The following is a 23,983-nucleotide window of genomic DNA, read 5'->3' on the forward strand; positions in this document are numbered from 1 at the left end:
GTAGAAGAGACATGGAGAAGAGGGGACACATGGTGATGTAGAAGAGACATGGAGAAGAGGGGACACATGTTGATGTAGAAGAGACATGGAGAAGAAGGGGACACATGTTGATGTAGAAGAGACATGAAGAAGAGGGGACACATGTTGATGTAGAAGAGACATGGAGAAGAGGGGACACATGTTGATGTAGAAGAGACATGGAGAAGAGGGGACACATGTTGATGTAGAAGAGACATGGAGAAGAGGGGACACATGTTGATGTAGAAGAGACATGAAGAAGAGGGGACACATGTTGATGTAGAAGAGACATGAGAAGAGGGGACACATGTTGATGTAGAAGAGACATGGAGAAGAGGGGACACATGTTGATGTAGAAGAGACATGAAGAAGAGGGGACACATGTTGATGTAGAAGAGACATGAAGAAGAGGGGACACAGGTTGATGTAGAAGAGACATGGAGAAGAGGGGACACATGTTGATGTAGAAGAGACATGGAGAAGAGGGGACACATGTTGATGTAGAGAGAAGAGAAATGGAGAAGAGGGGACACATGTTGATGTAGAAGAGACATGGAGAAGAGGGGACACATGTTGATGTAGAAGAGACATGGAGAAGAGGGGACACATGTTGATGTAGAAGAGACATGAAGAAGAGGGACACATGTTGATGTAGAAGAGACATGAAGAAGAGGGGACACATGTTGATGTAGAAGAGACATGGAGAAGAGGGGACACATGTTGATGTAGAAGAGACATGGAGAAGAGGGGACACATGTTGATGTAGAAGAGACATGAAGAAGAGGGGACACATGGTGATGTAGAAGAGACATGAAGAAGAGGGACACATGGTGATGTAGAGGAGACATGAAGAAGAGGGGACACATGTTGATGTAGAAGAGACATGAAGAAGAGGGACACATGTTGATGTAGAAGAGACATGGAGAAGAGGGGACACATGGTGATGTAGAAGAGACATGAAGAAGAGGGGACACATGTTGATGTAGAAGAGACATGAAGAAGAGGGGACACATGTTGATGTAGAAGAGACGTGGAGAAGAGAGGACACATGTTGATGTAGAGAGACATGAAGAAGAGGGGACACATGTTGATGTAGAAGAGACATGAAGAAGAGGGGACACATGTTGATGTAGAAGAGACATGAAGAAGAGGGGACACATGTTGATGTAGAAGAGACGTGAAGAAGAGGGGACACATGTTGATGTAGAAGAGACATGGAGAAGAGGGGACACATGTTGATGTAGAAGAGACATGGAGAAGAGGGGACACATGTTGATGTAGAAGAGACGTGAAGAAGAGGGGACACATGTTGATGTAGAGGAGACGTGAAGAAGAGGGGACACATGTTGATGTAGAAGAGACATGAAGAAGAGGGGACACATGTTGATGTAGAGGAGACGTGAAGAAGAGGGGACACATGTTGATGTAGAGGAGACATGGAGAAGAGGGGACACATGTTGATGTAGAGGAGACATGAAGAAGAGAGGACACATGTTGATGTAGAGAGACATGAAGAAGAGAGGACACATGTTGATGTAGAAGAGACATGAAGAAGAGAGGACACATGTTGATGTAGAGAGACGTGGAGAAGAGGGGACACATGTTGATGTAGAGGAGACATGGAGAAGAGGGGACACATGTTGATGTAGAGGAGACATGAAGAAGAGAGGACACATGTTGATGTAGAGAGACATGAAGAAGAGAGGACACATGTTGATGTAGAGAGACGTGGAGAAGAGGGGACACATGTTGATGTAGAAGAGATGTGGAGAAGAGAGGACACATGTTGATGTAGAGAGACATGAAGAAGAGGGGACACATGGTGATGTAGAAGAGACGTGGAGAAGAGAGGACACATGTTGATGTAGAGAGACATGAAGAAGAGGGGACACATGTTGATGTAGAAGAGACGTGGAGAAGAGAGGACACATGTTGATGTAGAGAGACATGAAGAAGAGGGGACACATGTTGATGTAGAGGAGACATGAAGAAGAGGGGACACATGTTGATGTAGAAGAGACACGAAGAAGAGGGGACACATGTTGATGTAGAAGAGACGTGGAGAAGAGAGGACACATGTTGATGTAGAGAGACATGAAGAAGAGGGGACACATGTTGATGTAGAGGAGACATGAAGAAGAGGGGACACATGTTGATGTAGAGGAGACATGAAGAAGAGGGGACACATGTTGATGTAGAAGAGACGTGGAGAAGAGAGGACACATGTTGATGTAGAAGAGACATGAAGAAGAGAGGACACATGCTGATGTAGAGGAGACATGGAGAAGAGGAGACACATGTTGATGTAGAGAGACATGAAGAAGAGGGGACACATGTTGATGTAGAAGAGACGTGGAGAAGAGAGGACACATGTTGATGTAGAGAGACGTGGAGAAGAGGGGACACATGTTGATGTAGAAGAGACATGAAGAAGAGGGGACACATGTTGATGTAGAAGAGACATGAAGAAGAGAGGACACATGTTGATGTAGAGAGACATGAAGAAGAGGGGACACATGGTGATGTAGAAGAGACGTGGAGAAGAGAGGACACATGTTGATGTAGAGAGACATGAAGAAGAGGGGACACATGTTGATGTAGAAGAGACATGAAGAAGAGGGGACACATGTTGATGTAGAGAGACGTGGAGAAGAGAGGACACATGTTGATGTAGAAGAGACGTGGAGAAGAGAGGACACATGTTGATGTAGAGAGACATGAAGAAGAGGGGACACATGTTGATGTAGAGGAGACATGAAGAAGAGGGGACACATGCTGATGTAGAGGAGACACGGAGAAGAGGAGACACATGTTGATGTAGAGAGACGTGGAGAAGAGGGGACACATGTTGATGTAGAAGAGACATGAAGAAGAGGGGACACATGTTGATGTAGAAGAGACATGAAGAAGAGAGGACACATGTTGATGTAGAGAGACGTGGAGAAGAGAGGACACATGTTGATGTAGAGAGACGTGGAGAAGAGGGGACACATGTTGATGTAGAAGAGACATGAAGAAGAGGGGACACATGTTGATGTAGAAGAGACATGAAGAAGAGGGGACACGTGTTGATGTAGAAGAGACATGAAGAAGAGGGGACACATGTTGATGTAGAAGAGACATGAAGAAGAGGGGACACATGTTGATGTAGAAGAGACATGAAGAAGAGGGGACACATGTTGATGTAGAGAGACGTGGAGAAGAGAGGACACATGTTGATGTAGAAGAGACGTGGAGAAGAGGGGACACATGTTGATGTAGAAGAGACATGAAGAAGAGAGGACACATGTTGATGTAGAGAGACGTGGAGAAGAGGGGACACATGTTGATGTAGAAGAGAAATGAAGAAGAGGGGACACATGTTGATGTAGAAGAGACATGAAGAAGAGAGGACACATGTTGATGTAGAGAGACGTGGAGAAGAGGGGACACATGTTGATGTAGAAGAGAAATGAAGAAGAGGGGACACATGTTGATGTAGAAGAGACATGAAGAAGAGGGGACACGTGTTGATGTAGAAGAGACATGAAGAAGAGGGACACATGTTGATGTAGAAGAGACATGAAGAAGAGGGGACACGTGTTGATGTAGAAGAGACATGAAGAAGAGGGGACACATGTTGATGTAGAAGAGACATGAAGAAGAGAGGACACATGTTGATGTAGAGAGACGTGAGAAGAGGGACACATGTTGATGTAGAAGAGACATGAAGAAGAGGGGACACATGTTGATGTAGAAGAGACATGAAGAAGAGGGGACACGTGTTGATGTAGAAGAGACATGAAGAAGAGGGGACACATGTTGATGTAGAAGAGACATGAAGAAGAGAGGACACATGTTGATGTAGAGAGACGTGGAGAAGAGGGGACACATGTTGATGTAGAAGAGACATGAAGAAGAGGGGACACATGTTGATGTAGAGGAGACGTGGAGAAGAGGGGACACATGTTGATGTAGAAGAGACATGAAGAAGAGAAGACACATGTTGATGTAGAGAGACGTGGAGAAGAGGGGACACATGTTGATGTAGAAGAGACATGAAGAAGAGAAGACACATGTTGATGTAGAGAGACATGAAGAAGAGGGGACACATGTTGATGTAGAGGAGACATGAAGAAGAGGGGACACATGTTGATGTAGAGAGACATGAAGAAGAGGGGACACATGTTGATGTAGAGGAGACATGAAGAAGAGGGGACACATGTTGATGTAGAAGAGACGTGGAGAAGAGGGGACACATGTTGATGTAGAAGAGACATGAAGAAGAGGGGACACATGTTGATGTAGAGAGACATGAAGAAGAGGGGACACATGTTGATGTAGAGGAGACATGAAGAAGAGGGGACACATGTTGATGTAGAAGAGACACGAAGAAGAGGGGACACATGTTGATGTAGAGAGACATGAAGAAGAGGGGACACGTGTTGATGTAGAAGAGACGTGGAGAAGAGGGGACACATGTTGATGTAGAGGAGACATGAAGAAGAGGGGACACATGTTGATGTAGAAGAGACGTGGAGAAGAGGGGACACATGTTGATGTAGAAGAGACATGAAGAAGAGGGGACACATGTTGATGTAGAGAGACATGAAGAAGAGGGGACACATGTTGATGTAGAGGAGACATGGAGAAGAGGGGACACATGTTGATGTAGAAGAGACGTGGAGAAGAGGGGACACATGTTGATGTAGAAGAGACATGAAGAAGAGGGGACACATGTTGATGTAGAGAGACATGAAGAAGAGGGGACACATGTTGATGTAGAGGAGACATGGAGAAGAGAGGACACATGTTGATGTAGAGAGACGTGGAGAAGAGGGGACACATGTTGATGTAGAAGAGACATGAAGAAGAGAGGACACATGTTGATGTAGAGAGACATGAAGAAGAGAGGACACATGTTGATGTAGAAGAGACATGAAGAAGAGGGGACACATGTTGATGTAGAGAGACATGAAGAAGAGGGGACACATGTTGATGTAGAGGAGACATGGAGAAGAGGGGACACATGTTGATGTAGAGAGACATGAAGAAGAGGGGACACATGTTGATGTAGAGGAGACATGGAGAAGAGAGGACACATGTTGATGTAGAGAGACGTGGAGAAGAGGAGACACATGTTGATGTAGAAGAGACATGAAGAAGAGAGGACACATGTTGATGTAGAAGAGACGTGGAGAAGAGGGGACACATGTTGATGTAGAAGAGACATGAAGAAGAGGGGACACATGTTGATGTAGAGAGACATGAAGAAGAGGGGACACATGTTGATGTAGAAGAGACATGAAGAAGAGAGGACACATGTTGATGTAGAGAGACATGAAGAAGAGGGGACACATGTTGATGTAGAAGAGACATGAAGAAGAGAGGACACATGTTGATGTAGAGAGACATGAAGAAGAGAGGACACATGTTGATGTAGAGAGACATGAAGAAGAGAGGACACATGTTGATGTAGAAGAGACGTGGAGAAGAGGGGACACATGTTGATGTAGAAGAGACATGAAGAAGAGGGGACACATGTTGATGTAGAGAGACATGAAGAAGAGGGGACACATGTTGATGTAGAGGAGACATGGAGAAGAGAGGACACATGTTGATGTAGAGAGACGTGGAGAAGAGAGGACACATGTTGATGTAGAGAGACGTGGAGAAGAGAGGACACATGTTGATGTAGAAGAGACATGAAGAAGAGGGGACACATGTTGATGTAGAGAGACATGAAGAAGAGAGGACACATGTTGATGTAGAGAGACGTGGAGAAGAGGAGTTTGCATGCTAGGTGACCTTGTGAAGAAGGACTGGTTGTGGACAGCACAGACAGGTGTGAAAGTCCGATAGCAGCAATACACACGGGTTAACAGAGAGAATACTCCACTCACTCTGCATGTGCCTCTATAGAGCCGGGTCAGGCTGATACGTGTAGAGTGGTTTGGTGCAGTGATCGTAATGCTCTGAGATCACTACTAAGGAACAGAGGGAATTGTCTTCGAGGGTTACTGACTCTCATAAAGTCCCTGCTACGTTAGGAGCACATTCAATCTGTCCACTGAAGTTGTTGATGGTGCAAATGGAGATGCTGCAATGTGAGACAAATAAGAGTTTGGTGAAATGTGTCCACACACAAGCGTATAACTTCCACACTGAGCAGACCGGGTACTGGACCTGGACCTGGACCTCACACACAGGGTGTGACAGCAGGTTGTGAAACTGTCACAAGACGGCTCATGTTCTGTCTGAGTTTGGATTTGCTATCTGTGTGCAGTGGTGGAAAGTAACTAAGTACAATACTCAAATATTATAGTTTAGTGCTATTTTGACATGTTTGTAATTGAATGCTACATTATATTTATACTCCGCCAGATTTCAGAGGTAAATATCATACTTTTAAAGTGAAAAACACATATATGCTGATATGGTATAATGCAGCACTGTACTACTAATACACAGAATGTCAAGTATCTAAACTGCTCCACATTGACCAACTTCAATACCAAAATGCTCTTACATGTATAAAAACAGGATAATATAGCAAACATTAAACATTAAATTACTTGTAATCCTTGAAGTACACATAATACTGCTGTACTTTATTTTATATTTTGTATATAATAGCATATAATTTTTTTTAAATGCAGAACGAGTACTTACTTACTACTTTTTGTATTTTCATTATATTTTGATGCTAATACTTTTGTACTTTACTTAAGTAAAGGATCAGAGTACTTCCTCCAACACTGTCTGTGAGGTTAAGCCTTAGTGTACAAGGTACAGTGACTTGGTTAAGGTAATGGAATGTTGGAGTCTACAGTCATGCTCACAGTTCTGGAAGCTTCTATCTATTAATAGCGGTGCATTGGCTTTCTTCTAAAACCAGCAGGGACGGAAAACCTTTTCCAACTACCTGGAGAAAGAAAAGCCAGCTAATATCGATGCTATCCAGATTGCATATAATGCATGTCAAGTTGATCAACAGATTGTATTATTCTCCAATGCAATAACTGAAATGAAGGCTATAAGGGCATTCATATAATGGGAGCCCTTTTTTTAAGTAACTAAAACGCATTACTTGTTGGTGTAAGTAATCAGTAAAGTAACTGAGTTACTTTTGAAATGAAGTAACTAGTAATGGTAACTAGTTACTGGTTTTCAGTAACTAGCACAACACTGGTTATAAATACCTTTTATTTCACCTTGTTAGGATGCTAAGAAGCATAACACATGCTGGATAGAAAATACTCTTTGAAATTGCTAAATATATGTCATAAACTATATTCACATTTAGAGGTCAATCATACACATTCTGTTGATACTTCTACTTATGGCGCATTTCCACTGCAGGGCCTCGCTCGGCTTAGTACGGTATAGTTAGGCCTTGTTAGGCCAGGCTCACTTTATGCTGCGTTTCCATTACAGTTTAGTAGCTGGGGCAGTAACTATAGTAACGCAGTGTAGGCGGAGCCGTGACGTCATCTTCAATGAGAACCCCAGAAAAACAACACAGCCGTTAGCTGTTAGCCCTCAGAGCTCACAGCTCCTCAGATCTGTTCAGAAACTAGACACAAGTGAAACCAGTCCAACCCACAGACTGCCTGAGTCATGGAGAGTACAGTCGCTGCTTTATGTCTGTAGGCCGTTGCTGTGAGTGTGGACGGTCGGAGCATATATAACGTTAGCTTAGCCAAGCTCCATTTAGGAAACACGCATTGTAAAGGTGTTTCTCTGCCGTCTGTCTGCAGACTCAAAGCATTAATTCATGGTTTTACTAACCGGTATCAGTATGTTGTTACGTCGGCATCATTTAGAAACGTGTATTACAATTAAATCACGGTCAAATATGTTCATCTTGTTGTAGTTGTAGCCCCCTTGCCAGTTAGTATGCTAGTTTCGCATAATAATAATAATAATAATGCATTTTATTTATATAGCGCTTTTCACAACTCAAAGACGCTTTACAGTATGAGGGAGGGTAGACAAACAAGGACAGGCAAACAAGTAAGTAAAAAATAAAAAGGCAGTCAAGAGGAAGTTGATTGAGAGGGGGGGGGGTTATGGGTAGACAGTACTTGTCCGGTAAATTAAGGGACAAGTGTCTGGCTAGAACAGTCTTGGGCTATTATCAGCTTGGGCCTGGCGAAATGTGAATGTGCTATGATCTATGTTTTAGTTCGAACTGTATTTATAAGCTCAAATCAAAGCACAGATCATTTCAACATTGTCAACGAGTCAAACTGCAAACATTTAGCTTAGTTGACAAATCTCCAAGTCAGTGTTTTCTGAAATGAGTAAACGTGGCATGTTCAGTGAGGGAGAGCTAACGTGAAGGATTGTTAAATGGAGTGAGAAGGTACCATCTGCCAGCAGGCAAACACAGATCCCTTATCTGTTCCACTTAGCATCTGTAGGGCTGTCCTTAATGGGCTGTGTCAAGAGACAGCATCAGCCTGCACTGAGGGCCGGTCACTGGGGCTACAATGTTCCAGATCCAGACCAGTGTCTCTGGCTGATGGTTTAATGAGCAGCTGTGGAGCTCTGCAGGGCCTCTGTGTGTAAAGACACTGCTGGAACACTACAGAGACCAGAAGACATCACTCAGCATCCTTTTTGAAATCTGAATGTGTTTCCTGTTTTGGAATAAAGGCACTGAAGACACAACATCTATATTTGGTCAAAGATGGTGTTTGATGGAGTGGGGAAAAGCAAGGAGTCACGACTGGCTCTGTCTGGCTAGACACTTGTGTTGTGTTTAGTTCAAGTGTGCATGAGTGTGTTGCTGTCCTCTTTACAGTCGATGCAGGAGAAAGGTAGTGTATGCACAACTCAACTGGTGAGAACGGACAGAGTTAATCACCAGGAAGTTGCACGATAACGCTGTGGATAGCAGTGACCTTCACACATCATTACAGCTTCTTTTAAAAGATGTAGTCTCCTCTGCAGATGGACACATTACATACATTTCTTCTAATTCAACTTCGCAGTGATTCTTAACCTTTCTGATTTGTTCCCCTTAACAAAAGCAGCGTCTGCTCATATCCACTCTCTACATCCTTAATATGTGACCCGCTCTATCCAAATCAGTCGGAAGTCGCAACGGCTCATTTCAAAATAAACGTGGATTTGCGTAAACAAATAGTTGTTCTGGGTTCGTGTTTTGTTTGATTTTAAACAAACAAAGTCTTGGCTTTCAGAATATGAAACTTTTATTTCCAAAATCACGCGATAAATACATGTGTGAAGCTCGTAAAGGGAAGATGGCACCTCTCACTCTGCTCTTCCAGCAGCGCCGCCCCCTTCCCTCCGGCTGACATTATGAATGTAAGCGTATAGTAATCATAGATAACACGGCAGGGTCCGGTACAGTTTGTTTTCATCTGATTTCAAATAAACAAAGTCTTGGCTTTCAGAATATGAAACTTTAATTTCCAAAATCACGCGAGAAATACATGTGTGAAGCTTGTAAAGGGAAGATGGCAGCTCTCACTCGCACTCTGCTCTTCCAGCAGCGACGCCCCCCCTCCCTTCGCTGACATTGTGAATGTAAGCGTATAGTAATCATAGATAACACGGCAGGGTCCGGTACAGTTTGTTTTCAATTAAAAAAAGTCTTGGCTTTCAGAATATTAAACTTGTTTCTGCAAATTCAGATGATAAATACAGCTTTTAAGCTTTTAACGGCATAATTACAAGCGGAGAACGGAGTAATTTAACGTCACAGCAGGCGTAACAACAGCCGGTGTTTCTCGTGAGGGTTTCCCCGGGAAACAAACACAATACACACACGCAACATTACACATACACACACGTATACACGCACACACACACACACACACACACTCGCGAGCTTCCCCTCCAAACGAAAATATCTTCCCTCCGTAGTATTTTGATCATTTGCTAATAACTAATAATAATAGTCAGATGGATGGATTCCAGAGAGAGGACACTTTGAAGGCCTTTCTCTCAAAATGATGACTCGTAACAGTCATTATATAATGTGACATCTTTTTGCTTAATATTTGGAGTACAAAAACAATCCTGATATCATTAGAAAGCTAGGAGTCTCCTCTTTCCAGCAGTGTATACAACTCACAATGTGTCTTCGGGGCAATGCGACTGATTTTGATGCTTTACATTCTACACTTCTGACCATGTTTGGTTTGAATATCTTGAGTAAAAGTGAATAATCTATAAATGTAGGTACATTTTGCATTTCCCATAAAATTATGTCAGAGCCTTTCAATCTTTCTTGTAACTCTGAGGTGTTTCTCAGCGTGATGCAGCCTAATGTGTGCAGGCTGCTCACCATGGGGGGGGGGCACATCTTGCAGTGTGTTTAGAAAGAGCAGACTGGACAGAATACATGTCACACAGTGGGTCGTAGGCTAAAGACACATTGGCAGTGTTTTTCAGGTTGTGGCAGTTGTCACAATTGTCAAGCAGAGTATATATTAGGATTTTTTTAATGTGTTCTTTAAATGAACGAAAAGCAATATTTCCAGAGCTTTTCACACAGTTTGTGCGTTCACTTATTGACACAAAGTGCTCTAATGAATGTGTGACATGTTGAGGTGGATATGGACCACCAGTCGTCATACATGGCTGTGATGACCTGTTGTAGTATTGACTCTGAGGGGGCATCACTAGCTGGTAATGTCATTGTCAGAGTAAATGCTGGCTGTTATGTGGCTTGTAGACATGGCTTGTGGGTGTCAGCTTCCCATTGAGACATGGCCATTCAGCTGACTGCATATAATCTAATAGGAAGAGCACTTCAGGCTGGATGCGGTCATACTCACTTGAGTTGAGTTACGGAAGCTAACAAACTGCAGTCAAGTACACGGGATGAGTAGACTTAATGGTGCCGCCCAGCAAGAGCGTTTCAATAGATGTTACACTGGATATCATCGAGATGAAGCAGAAACTTCAGGGCTTTTTCCATTTCAAACTGAAGCACGCACACACACACACACACACACACACACACACACACACACACACACACACACACACACAGCTTTCTGGTTCTTGACCAATAATCACATTAGCAGTGCGAGTCTGAGCGTGTGGAGGATCTAATAGCTTCTGAGTTTCTGATGAGTAAGAGGCACGATGGTGGAGGGACTTCACTTCCTCAAAGTCATAAACTGATAACAGACATAACCCCTTTATGGTTTTGATTAAAAATGGACTCACCGATAACTTCGCCTCACTGAAACACCCACAGGCTTTGTGAGGCTATTCATAATCTCAACTTTTATGAGACATGCATTTAGAATCAAAAGAAAAGTTCAAAAGTGAAACCTCGAACAGCAGGAAATCTGCAAGAAGTAAAACAACCTCTAAAGCTCATTAATGACTTTTATGATGGAATAACTCTTAAAGCTGGTGAAGACAAAGATAACAGAATGCAACTCCCTCGAAAGCCATGAACTGTTTTTACTACCCTCTCTGGTTTGGTGACATTGTTATATATTCATGTTCCTTTTGGGCACCACAACTCTCCACATAAAGCAGCAGCATGAAAACTGCCATCAATAATCTCATCACACCTTTGTAAGAAAACAAAAAAACAATGTTGTCAAATGTACTAAAAGAAAGTTGAAAGATGATATACTGAAGCAAATATTCACACAGAGTCTCTTTGATGATATATTTGACATAACTTAGATTGAAAGATATTATTGGGAATACCTTCTGGGGTTCACAAAGGTTAGCATGCTGTGTGTATACATAAAACATGCTATTACAAAAAAAGTCAATAATAATAATAATACATTTATTTTGGGGGGCGCCTTTCAAAACACCCAAGGACACCTTACAGGGTTACAGATTTACAATTTACATTTACAATTTGACCTTACAAATTAAAACAGTGGATTTAGTGAAGTATCAGCCGGGGTAAGACGAGACAAACAACAGGAAGTTGACTACAAAAGGACACAAAAGGACACAGGGTACAGATTATAGAGAACATGCCAGTTTGAACAGGTGGGTTTTGAGTTGGGTCAATGGAATGCTATCGTCAGGAAATCAAGAGCTGCACGGAACAATGCGCCGGTCTGACTGGATAGTGTGTTCGCAATGCAAGGAGGTTAACTTGGTCGTAGTAACATCCCTTATTATTATAACTATCATTATAATGAAAGGTGTTTTCTGCCATCAGAAGTTAATACATGAGCATTCCTCACGCAGGATAACTAATCTGTGAGAAAATAAATATAACAGGTAATCATTGAACCTGCATCTGGTTGTGAACTAATGGTGGAAGGAGTTTGTTAGTGGTGAAACAATCATAGTAAGAGATTTGGAAACTAATCCCTTCCAACATGAACAGCCATAACGCTCTCTCTGATCCTCCAGGGCTCGTTCACCCGTCCGCTGCAGGATGTCAGCGGCCTCCTCCCCGATGGGACTCCTCTTTTGATCTGACTTTCTATTACGCTGCCATCACATTGAGATGGAATCTTAGTTCACAGCTATCTCTGGGACATTGGGGGACTATGGAGAGTCAGCGACAACAGAGCCTTGAAAGTGCTTGTAAATATGCATTAGCACAAGTTACTTATATTTAGCATGGTTGAAATTCCTCACTGTGTTTATTACATATCCATCAGGCATGTCCATACAGGTAACTGGTGTGTCACATACACACATGTGGGTTGACTACATTGACTGGCTATTTAAGAGTGTCATCTGCATACATCAAGTCAAAACAACCTCAAAAGGAAATCTCAGTACAAAAACCCTGCAGATTTAAGAACTTGGTTTGGTGAGTCAGTCAGTATTGTTTTAAAGTCGGACATCGGACATCTCCCTCCGGGCTGGTGTACCTGCAAGAGCCATTTGCAGCTAATAATAATAATATTATTAATACATGTGATGTATATAGCGCTTTTCCTTGTGCTCAAAGCGCGAAGAAGCCTTTTATGAAACGCTGAAGACAAATCAGAGCACTGGTGATTCCCTGATCTGCTTCTGAAATGTATTTTGATGCATACAGGTACTACTCCTCAAACTAGGTGTGTCATTATACCAGAAAGGTAACAGTCGTTAGCAATTCCTCAGTTCTCGTGACATCTTCTACATACACCTGAGCATATACTTCATGTACATCATGTGGTTCGTTAAACTGACACATGTATCCACAATCTTAGAAAGTACAGTGATAACTGCAGGCTCCAATATCCACGGTCAAATAGAACTCTTCTTAACACTAATACGATTCCAAGGAATAGTGAAGCTATTGTCAGTGTGGCGGGTTATCAGAACCATTGTGTTCCTGCTGGGTTCTGCAGTGCAGCCTCCATGACATGACTGCACAGGAACAAAGCAAGTCCTTCCAGCAGATTAGAAACCACGACTCTTCTTCTCACCAGAAAGTCAGCGGGCGCCGAGCAACACCTCGCTCTCAGAATAATCCTGATTATTCATGTGAGTCTCGCCGAGGCTGCTGTCAGCAGAAGAACACGTATTACTTATGTAAATCCTGGGTGGCTAACGGTGCGAGCTGTTATATAACACGTGCAGCCTGAACTGTCACCTTCCTGCGTGAGGAAACATCCTGACGCCAGCACCACATGGCCTCATTCACTCCATCACCATCTCTTTCTGTGTTCTCTCATATCCTCTGAGAAACAGGAAACGTTCACTGGTGTCATGGCACAGAGGATCAGCTTTACCGACTCAAAAAGACTTATGTCCCACTTAATTGGCAACAAAAATAAGTTTGGTCTCTTCAATTACGCCCCAAAGCTGTGGAACACAATACCTCGACATCAGGCAGGCATGCTCTGTGGAAGTCTTTAAAAAAAAGCTTCAAACATATTTGTACACTTACTAGCCTTTTAGGAAGCTACCACTTGCTCTCTGCTGCCCTTCTAAATGCAATCTTATGCATCATTAACTGTCACCTGCCATTATTTGGAGCTGGCTATGTGAATGTGCACTATCCTCCTTTTAATGCACCATTTCATTGTCGTAACTTTTAATGTTTTATTTTATATGTGTATTCTATGCTCATGTTATGCTTATTTGTCCTTTACTAGTAATGTATTTCTGATATCAATGTACTGTGACTATGTTAGGGAATGTCAACTGTCTACTGTGAAGTGTGTAGGAAAGGTGCTATACAAATACAAATTATTATTATTATTATTATTATACATATAATGGAAAGTTTCTAAAAATGGCATACAGACATTGGTCACGGCAACATCATATAAATGATTCTTCTGCATTCAAACTGTAAAGTAAAGGTTGATGTATGGCATCTTAAAGTTAATCCAAGTTTAGTCCCGATGTAAATATGGCTCAGCCTAGTCCTGAGCCAGTCCTCAAATAATGTCATAATATCTGTTCCTTTTATTTCGACTTTCTAATTATTATTCAGTGTAACTTTGGTGTGACATCACATGCAGTGGAAATAAACTAAACACATTTACTTTAGAACTGTACTTAGGTCATACAAAATGTAGGTACATATACTTTACTTGAGTACTTCTATGTCATGTTACTTTATACTTCTACTCAACTGCATGTTGGCAGTGAATACTTTTCACTCTACATGTATTGGATGTTACTAGTTGATTTGCAGGTTCATTTTATAATTACACAAATTAAATCAGCTTATTATTTAGCAAGTTATTAATGTTATCTCATCTTAGCTACACAATTACAATGATACAAACATTAATGCATCACTAATTATAAATCCAAAAATGGCCACTTTCAATAATGGTTCTAGATATACTAAAGTGTATTTTTGTGTTTTTTTAGTTACTATAAGTTACATTTTGAATGCAGGACGTCTACCTGTTATAGAGTATTTCTACGCTGTGGTACTATTACTTTTACTTATGTATAACAACTGAGTACACCACCATAATATATGTGGCAACCAGCCGTCCTATGTGGACAGGACTGTTTGAGAGAGGGGCCGGAATGGACCTCTCTTAGAACAACGTGTTGTTCATAACAGTGTATGGGATGTGTGGAGGATGCTAGCGCTGTTAGCCTGCTAGCTCCCAATGGATCCTTATCATACTGACATCTATAATACTACCAACACTATCTTATGTCCTGCTTGCTTTTACATTTAGCCCAAATGCTCATATTATCAAAGCACTTTGATTTGATCTCCTCCAATGACCACTGACCCTGCTGATAGCCAATGGGAATAGAGCCTTACAAGTCTGAACACACTGCTGAAATGACAATACGATATTTGTCATATTAAGTACACAAGTTGAGTATTGCTGAGTAGTGAGGGTTACAGTACTGCATGCTTGTGTGGGCGGTTGTCTGTAGGGACATGGCTTGGAACCGGATGGTCGCCTGTTCAAGTCCTGTTGAGTAGCCCTTGAGCAAGGCACCAAACCCTGCCCGCACCCGGCACTGTAAATATAATCGCTGCCCACCCACTCGAGACCTGAATCCTCCATGTGCTCTCATGTCGTGTTCCCGGTGGCAACATCTCCCCTCTTTTCATCTGCACTTTTTGAGCATTTCAATACATGCTCTGGTTTAACTCCATTTCTTGAGAACAACGTAATAGCTGGTGCTGTACCTTCACATTGTCCGGGTGGAGCCCCCCAGGGTGTCTGTCCATGTACTGACACAGGTCTGTGTGCTGCAGAGTCAAAGAGAAAGAGCACAACGTTAAAACAGCAACAAGAGAAAGTGCTCCAGCTTGTTATGGATAAGCATTACGATTGATTCATATCATTTTGATTCAATGTGAGGCAGATTAAGAAAAACAAAAACACAGTATCTTTTGGTCCGTTTCGTCCATTCAGAATATTTCCTTGTGAGAATGTGGTTCATTTTCGAGTGGTGCTTTCCAACTGAGACGTGAGGTGGTTTGTCTGAGCTGCCCCCCCCCGCCTGGCCTCTGCGTTGTGTTAGCAGATTGGGGTGGAGGGAAATCAAACTGATATTTACAATCCGGCACTAGCGGAGCCTCCTCTGCTGAATAATTCAGACGGACGCTCCCGCGTGTCCCGTCTGTCCGTCTCACTTCCCCTGCTTCTCTCCGTAATGCATTTCCTCGTTTCCCTCACAATACCCTGTCTCCTCTCCCTATGTCTTTCAGGCTCACCCTGTCAATCATCACTGCCGTTGAGAGGAGAACAACACACGGAGGTTTGAGGCTGGGACGCCGTCTGAATGGAAAACAGTGATTTCAGCTCGACACCAGATGATGGACAACACGGGACAGAACAGCTTGCACTGCAACATGTAACCTTCCTGCTGTCCTCGGGGCAGATTTGACCAGTTTCCCTTTTGTTATGTCGGGATAAAGGTACAAAGATGTGATTATATACATTCATAATCATAATCATTTTTGTTTTGGGTTTTATATAAGTTGTGGTCTTCTGTAAGGTCACCCAACATGTGTGCCTTCTTTAACCCAGAAATGACCTTTGACTTGGTGTACATTAGGTCCTTTGACCCTACACTGGTAATAAGGCGGGATAACGTGGGCTTGAAAGATTTGAGTGATTATTTATACCAGACGTTGCACAGCTGATAGCAACACAACACAAGGGTTAAGTCACGGAGTTCCTCGTATTAGAATGGTTGTGTTGCATCTCAATTGGAAAACGGATTCAGTGGGTAATATGAATAATCAGAGAGGACATGTCCTCAGGTCACGTCTCACTGACTCTCCTTCAGAAGCCGAGCCTCTGACATGCGTTACATGCACTTAAACACAGTTTTCAGTCTCATTAAAGGAAGCTGCTTCTGGGCAGAGGTTTAGCCCGCTCAGCGTTTCAGGATCAAGCATGGAGCTGAATATCAATGTGGGGTGCATGTGGAGGAGCTGCACACTCACACTTCTGTCCAAAAGAAAAGATTGTTATTGCTTTGCTTGCAACACAACGTTGACCACGAGGAAGCTGAGCTGAGCTTTGCGTATTGAATATATTATAATGACTCCTTTCTGCCCCTGAGCAACAGTTGGCTTTGTTTGCTTTGACTTGAAGACATGAGGACAGGATTGATGTATCTCTTCATCTCATGAGAGAAAATAGAAGTTCATAGGAAGTTTCTCAAAACCCTCACTTTAAAGGGTATTTTATAAAAAAAAAGTGTTGACTAGTTTCCTGTGTTATTATCACAGACTGTGGATAACACGGGAAGCAGCCACTAAGAGGATTTCTGCCAGACAACATGTATATCAATAAACAGATATTTGGAGTACATGAAACCTTATAATGAACAATCAGTCAGACTCATTTCATTGATATAGGCTGATATAAAACACATGACCTTAGAGGGCTCTACAAAGTGTTCAGCCGCCTTACAGTCATTTCCTAACGCTTCACAAATCATTACGTTATTCACAAAAATGTATACTATATATTTAAAAGGTATGCAACATTAAACTGTGAGCTATGATAACATATATCGTTTTTAAACTCATTTCATGTTACAAAAACTCGTGATAATATAGCATACATCATAGCATGACTTTAATTAGCAAACGGTATTGATTTTAATTTGCAAACAGTAAAAATCTACAATTTATAACTGATGGTTATTATAATTTAAATGTTACTGAAACAACTCTCCAACAACATATATTACATGTGTGTGTTATACAGATCATCTAATGTAGGCCGTAATCATATATCAGCACAGAACACTAACAGGTGACCTACTTAAGGGGAAGTGAATCAACTTAACCAACGATCACAACTGTATTGTGCTTAACATATCTCACAGTCGCTCCGTTACTACCCTTAAGTTAAGTTCTAAGCATACCCTGGGTAGCTCCAGACCCTGCGGCCTGTTGATCTCTACGGCTGGTTTACTTCAGATGGTAAACTGCAGCAGGAAGCCTTCCCGTGGGCCAATAGACTTTCCTTCAACATATTGAAACGGTGGCCTTCCAATCAAATGGCTGCCTGGCTTCCTGAAATGAGACAGAGCATGGATGCTTAAAGAGAGCTGGATACTGCGTTGGAGGCGGGGGCCGCTCATAACTATTTCAGTTGTTTGGTGGCGCTTGAAATGAAACTGTCTGTCCTGACTGTCTGGAGCAAATCACCAGATCGTGCGTCCACAGGATCATCCAATCGAATGAATAGAAAGAATCATTACTCTTTACAACTTTAAGCATTTCATTATTTCAAAAAGGATCGCGGATACAAGCGGCCGAGATGGGTTTTCTCCGCCGGGTGTCTGGTGTCTCCCTTAGGGATAAGGTGAGAAGTTCGGTCATCAGGGAGGGACTCTGAGTTGAGCCGCTCCTCCTTCGCGTCGAAAGAAGCCAGTTGAGGTGGTTCGGGCACCTAGTTAGGATGCCACCTGGGCGCCTCCCTAGGGAGGTGTTCCAGGCACGTCCAGCTGGGAAGAGACCAAGGGGTAGACCTAGGACCAGGTGGAGGGATTATATCTCTTCTGGCCTGGGAGCGCCTTGGGACCCCCCAGTCAGAGCTGGTTGATGTCGCCAGGGAAAGGAACGTTTGGGGCTCTCTGCTGGAACTGCTACCCCCGCGACCCGACCACGGATAAGCGGGAGAAGATGGATGGATTATTTCAAAAAGGAATTTTGAAGTTTCCGACTTTAAGTTGATTTACCTTAAAGAGTCCCTATTTTGCTTGTTCGGGTTTCCCCTCAGTGTGTTCTAAAGGTTTTAGTGCATGTCAATGGTCTGCAGAGGCTGAAGTCCCTGTGTTCCTCCAGAGGGACTTTCTCTCTCACACCCCCCCCCCCCCCGGAACATAGTGACATAGCATGTGCTGATTTAAAGACATATTATCTCAATGTCAATCGGAAAAGTATGTTTGGGGCAAATGGCATCACATGCTTGACATATAAGCTGTAATTCCACCATTTGGCCACTTTGAAAATGTGTTTCAAAGCCCGCTGACTTCCTTCAGGCCTGGCATACTCTGCTGTGTCTGGCTGCTGTGGAAAACAGCTCAGACCGCTTTAACACTCTTCAAGTGCCTAATCAACAAAAGTCTGGAAATCAAAATATCCAGAGCTCATCTTTCTGTGGGCAGATTATAGAACACTGGAAGCAGACACTGAGGTGAATAGAGACAAGCCAAAGAGACACACATGAGCGTGACCTCTGACCCTGCGTGTTGAACAAGGTATCAGTGGACCACTCACCACATATTCAAAGACCAGCGTTAGGGTCTCCTTGGTGTGGATGATGTCATGCAGGAGCACGATGTTGGAGTGCTTCAGGCCTTTCAGGAGGGATGCTGCAGAGAACAACAGACAGAGTGTGTGTGAGACAGAGGGTGTGTGTGTGTGTGTGTGTGTGTGTGTGTGTGTGTGTGTGTGTGTGTGTGTGTGTGTGTGTGTGTGTGTGTGTGTGTGTGTGTGTGTGTGTGTGTGTGTGTGTGTGTGTGTGTGTGTGATCCACGCCTTCATTAGCTGCATCATTAGAATGGTACACGGCCCCCCCTAAGCCTCGCTGCGCACAAACAGGGGATTAAGAAAGATTGAAACTGAGAAAGGAATCACAGATTGGATTATGGCTGTGAGTTCTCACACTCGCTTGTCAACACTTTTATGATGCAATGGACATTGTTAATAAGTAGAGCAGTGAGATGGTGGGGGGGGGGGGGAGACTTCAAAGCTCTCTGAGTCTTACGGTGTGATCGGACTCGCTAAGACTTTCACATGTGAGTCACTTCAGAGTTAAACCTGGAGTACAGTCTGTGCAAATAATACAACAACATATTTATAATTCAAAGTGTCATGTGGTGCCGTTTGTAAAGCAGAAGTTTTAATATCATATGTTATGATGACCAATACTAATCCATACACACCTCAACAGTGAGTGATTCCTCCATGAGGCATCACAAGTCGTGTTAAATACAAAGCAAGGCAATCATAATGTTTCATAGTTGACGGTAAATAAAGCATTCTTGATCAGGATAATGCAGCACTTTTAAATGCCAAATATTATGTTTTTGTGTCATGAAGCACGAATGCATTCATTCACTATAACTGCTCTCATAACGCAATGTAGACGTGTTCTGTATAGATAGTGAAGACATGCTGCTCTATGTGAATGGTCAGCTTCCAGACAGTGTATGACCTACACTCTTCCATAAGTGGGTCAAAAAGGACCCGTATTAGAATAATTTTGTCATTTTGTTGAAGAAAAATTACTTATAATAATATTTAGTATTATATTTTGGTTCACACTAGAAATATTTTATATTTAATCTTTCACTATTTATATTTTTAGAATTTTTTTTTACATTTTGAAAAAAAACGTTTTGAACATATCGATGCAAAGATCTGCGCTATTCTAAGACCCTCACAGTAGTCCAGTCCCTTTTCAATCTCATCTCTTCTCCTCTTGTCTACTCATAGCCCCCCCCATCAATCCATGCCGGTTGATCAAGTTTGATAGTCCTATACCCCCACCCTAACCATCCCTTATATTGTAAAGTGACTGTGAGTCCTTGAAAAGCCCTATACAAATATAATGTATTATTATTATTACACTGACAGGTATCAGATCTTGCTGTGTAAAATAATCTTCCCGAGAGGTGTCACGTGTGATGTCGTCTGTGTGGTCTACAGTGAATGTATTCCTGACAGCCACAGGTGATAAGAATCAAAGGTTCCCAGAGGATCCCATACTGTAGGAAATGCATGCGGGTCATTTTGACCCACTTATGGAAGCTCGGGGTAGCAATACAAAAACTACAATTTCTTAAAATGTAAATTTTAAATGTGAATGGCATGATATCCAAAACATGTTTTTTGAGGAATAGCTGGAATATGAAATGATAAAAAAAATGTAATTACAAAGATACTTCAAGAAAACCACCTCACCGGGTCCAAAAAGACCCACTTATGCACCTAAGGGTTACGTGGTCCTCGGCATTAGGGTGGCTGGCTTTTATTGAAAATGGAGTCCCTTCTTATTACAATTCACTATCTTTAAGTTCACTGAAGTCATACTCCTTTACAAACAGTCCTTGTAATAGCTTGCTGTAATGGAAAGTGTGTTTTATTTACAATTTGGTTTGAAATGAACATGTATCAACCACTGGGGGCAGCACACACTCCACAGCTGCTCAGACATTAAACCAGGAAAACAAATTCAACACTGAAGATGTTCCTATTTGACCCAGAATGTGTGCATGCGACTTACTGCATGTTCAGTGCATGTTCTCTGAGAGTGTGTGATGTCAGTCCTGCACTGACAAGTTGGGCTCTGCAGATAATACTCTCGAAATATATGGAAGAATAATATACTGTTGAAAGGTAATTACAGAACATAACATTATTGCTGAAAAAATGTGAGGGAAATCAAATGCGGTTTAAATAATATATCTTTAATGATATTCTAAGACTGTAAAAACGTTGGAAAGTCATTGAAGGACTTTTCTACTGCACCCTCATCCATTTATTTGTATGAAACACCCCACCACTCTGAGGCTACTTTAGTTGAACTTGTCAGGATAATAAGTGTAATTAGACTCGAGCAATACACTAAACGCTTGTTGAGGCAATCACGGAAAATAACAGACCACTGACCGAAGACATCGGACAACAGTAAGGCCTTACAGCAGGGGATGAGGACAGAATATGAGAGCAGCATAATGGTGCTCTTTTCATAAAAGGCAGAATGGGATTTGTAGACCATTTGCAATGGGATTAAAGGATCAAAGACAAGGTTGATTCGAGGGCACGGGAGAGATGGAGGCTCATGCATACATTCATCCTGCACCAGGACATAAAGATTCTTTTAAAATCACATCAGCAGGGGTTAGTGCTACAGATACCTCAAAGATTCTGTCATCAGTTTGAAGATCCCCCCCCCCACATATGCCCCCACTCTGAGTGTATTCAGCAGCAGCCGTCTGTAATGCTGCTCACATTGCAGCGCTCCAAGCTTCCTGCTCAGTAATTGCTGAATTAGTTCAATTTCAAAGCTGCTTTCTGATCCCCTCATAATGAGAGTATGGAGAGTGTGTGTGTGTGTGTGTGTGTGTGTGTGTGTGTGTGTGTGTGTGTGTGTGTGTGTGTGTGTGTGTGTGTGTGTGTGTGTGTGTGTGTGTGTGTGTGTGTGTGTGTGTGTGTGTGTGTGTGTGTGTGTGTGTGTGTGTGTGTGTGTGTGTGTGTGTGTGTGTGTGTGTGTGTGTGTGTGTGTGTGTGTGTGTCTGTCTATCAGGTCATATTCTCATTTCAATTCTAATGGCAGTCTGTGTGTAGAGGTGAGTGTTACTTCTGACAGTGCAGGCGGTACACTGATAGCATTAAGTGCTGCACACACACTCTGTGCTGCTGACAGACATGTAAAGGGACCACTGGTGGACCACTGGATGTCAAACAAATGGATACATGTAAGTTAAGTTACGGTTTGGGCCACTATGGGCGCTGTGCATTTCGTAAGTATTTTTGAAACCAAGAATTGTAGTTCAATATCTATTTGGGTTGTAAAAACATCCATGTAATCAAGTTAGTGTTGTCGCCTGGTGAGTCTTTAACAAGTGAAATATGAAATTAGCTATATTCTGAGTTCAGAAAGATTGCACTAATTCTGGACAAGAAGAAACAAGTGTTGTTCTACTGGAAATAGGTAGACACTATTCCTGGATTTGGCAGGTTTCTTTTTACACTCTAAAATAATCACTATTAGAGTTAAGTAATGGACACAATTGAAAATGTTGTAAATGACCTTGATTTTAGATCATCCGTTAAATACTGAACACTCAAAGTGCATTATAAAATAGATTATAACATAAACAAAACATAATTATTGTAATTATATATATATATATATATATATATATAAATGTTATACAAATGTTTTACTGGTGGTATCAATATTTGCATTATATAATCTTATATTGGACAATTTACTTATTACATTACAAAATATTCTTGAGTCTTTTTATTGCACACTCCTTCTAACATTTTACTTCTATGTAAATATTTGTATTACATTTTTTAACGTTCAATTATATATTGTTTTAATTTTAAACCAAAACTCTGATTGTGTAATTATGGAGATGGCTGCTTTTGACACATATTGAAAAGCAATAGGATTACTGACTGTTATTTTCAGGAGATATTCCACCTACTAGTCCATAGCCCTTTCTCAATATAGTGTTCAATACATAGTCAGTCAGTCAGTCAGCCACCGCCCACCCCCTCACCCTCTCGTATGGCGGTGAAGGGCGTCCCCTCCTCCTCCTGCAGACGGATCACCTTCAGAGCCACCAGCTTCCCGTTCACCCTGAAACATGGAAACAATATGTAAATCCTGAGTTTTCTTGCGACATGAAAAAAGAATCTATTAAAATCTGTGAAGCCGGAGAACAGCACAGATCAATGAAATGTAATTTAGCAGCAGTGGAGTGAGGCTGCAGGATTACAACTGCAATCAGAAGTGTTGTATTGACGAGCGATGCTGAATAACATCATTACTTAGAAGATTACAGTCCGTGGAGCTTCACACATTTACACTAGAATTTAATTAGAGCAATGTGGAAGAGAGCACAGAGCGTAAAAGGTGGAACATTACAACTGAATAATGGACAGAAGCATCAATCCTGTAGCAGCTCTACAGAGGAGACACATTATTGATATAAAACCACACTGTAACTGTTACTGCTGTTCCATGCAATAGTTGCCAGCATGGTGAACCCGGACATGTTGAGTACCCCAACGTTTTATTATAGAAATGTATAGTAGGGACCCCAGCACATAGGAACTGCAGGATGTTAACCTGCATATGTTTACTTGGCCGATTTGGATACTGAATCCATTTCTGACGATCTAAGGATCAAACATGGCAGTTTTAACCAGAAAGGGGCCATACAGTATGTGTTCTCTCTGTGGGCTGATGGTGCTGCGGCCATTGGATATAGAGAGCACAAGATGGACATTATTATCTCTGGACAATTATTTTTCAAATAAGCAATCTGTCCAATCCAAATGATGCAGTCCCCTAAATCTTCCAAATCGACCAAATCT

The 23,983-nt window shown here is 42.1% G+C and overlaps 1 protein-coding gene across 3 annotated transcripts in view; it reads right to left on the reverse strand.

The window, feature by feature from the left end:
• cdk14 (cyclin dependent kinase 14) overlaps positions 1–23,983 on the reverse strand; it is a 257,958-nt gene that overhangs the window by 137,568 nt on the left and 96,407 nt on the right. For all 3 annotated transcript variants that reach the window (XM_034102038.1, XM_071205779.1, XM_034102039.2), the window contains 3 exons: positions 23,164–23,243; positions 19,142–19,236; positions 15,581–15,643 (listed from right to left, as the gene is read on the reverse strand). In XM_034102038.1, the coding sequence (XP_033957929.1) occupies positions 15,581–15,643; positions 19,142–19,236; positions 23,164–23,243 (238 nt within the window). The remainder of the gene's footprint in view (positions 1–15,580; positions 15,644–19,141; positions 19,237–23,163; positions 23,244–23,983) is intronic.

Source organism: Pseudochaenichthys georgianus, chromosome 16, assembly GCF_902827115.2.
Source record: "Pseudochaenichthys georgianus chromosome 16, fPseGeo1.2, whole genome shotgun sequence".
Classification (NCBI taxonomy): domain Eukaryota; kingdom Metazoa; phylum Chordata; class Actinopteri; order Perciformes; family Channichthyidae; genus Pseudochaenichthys; species Pseudochaenichthys georgianus.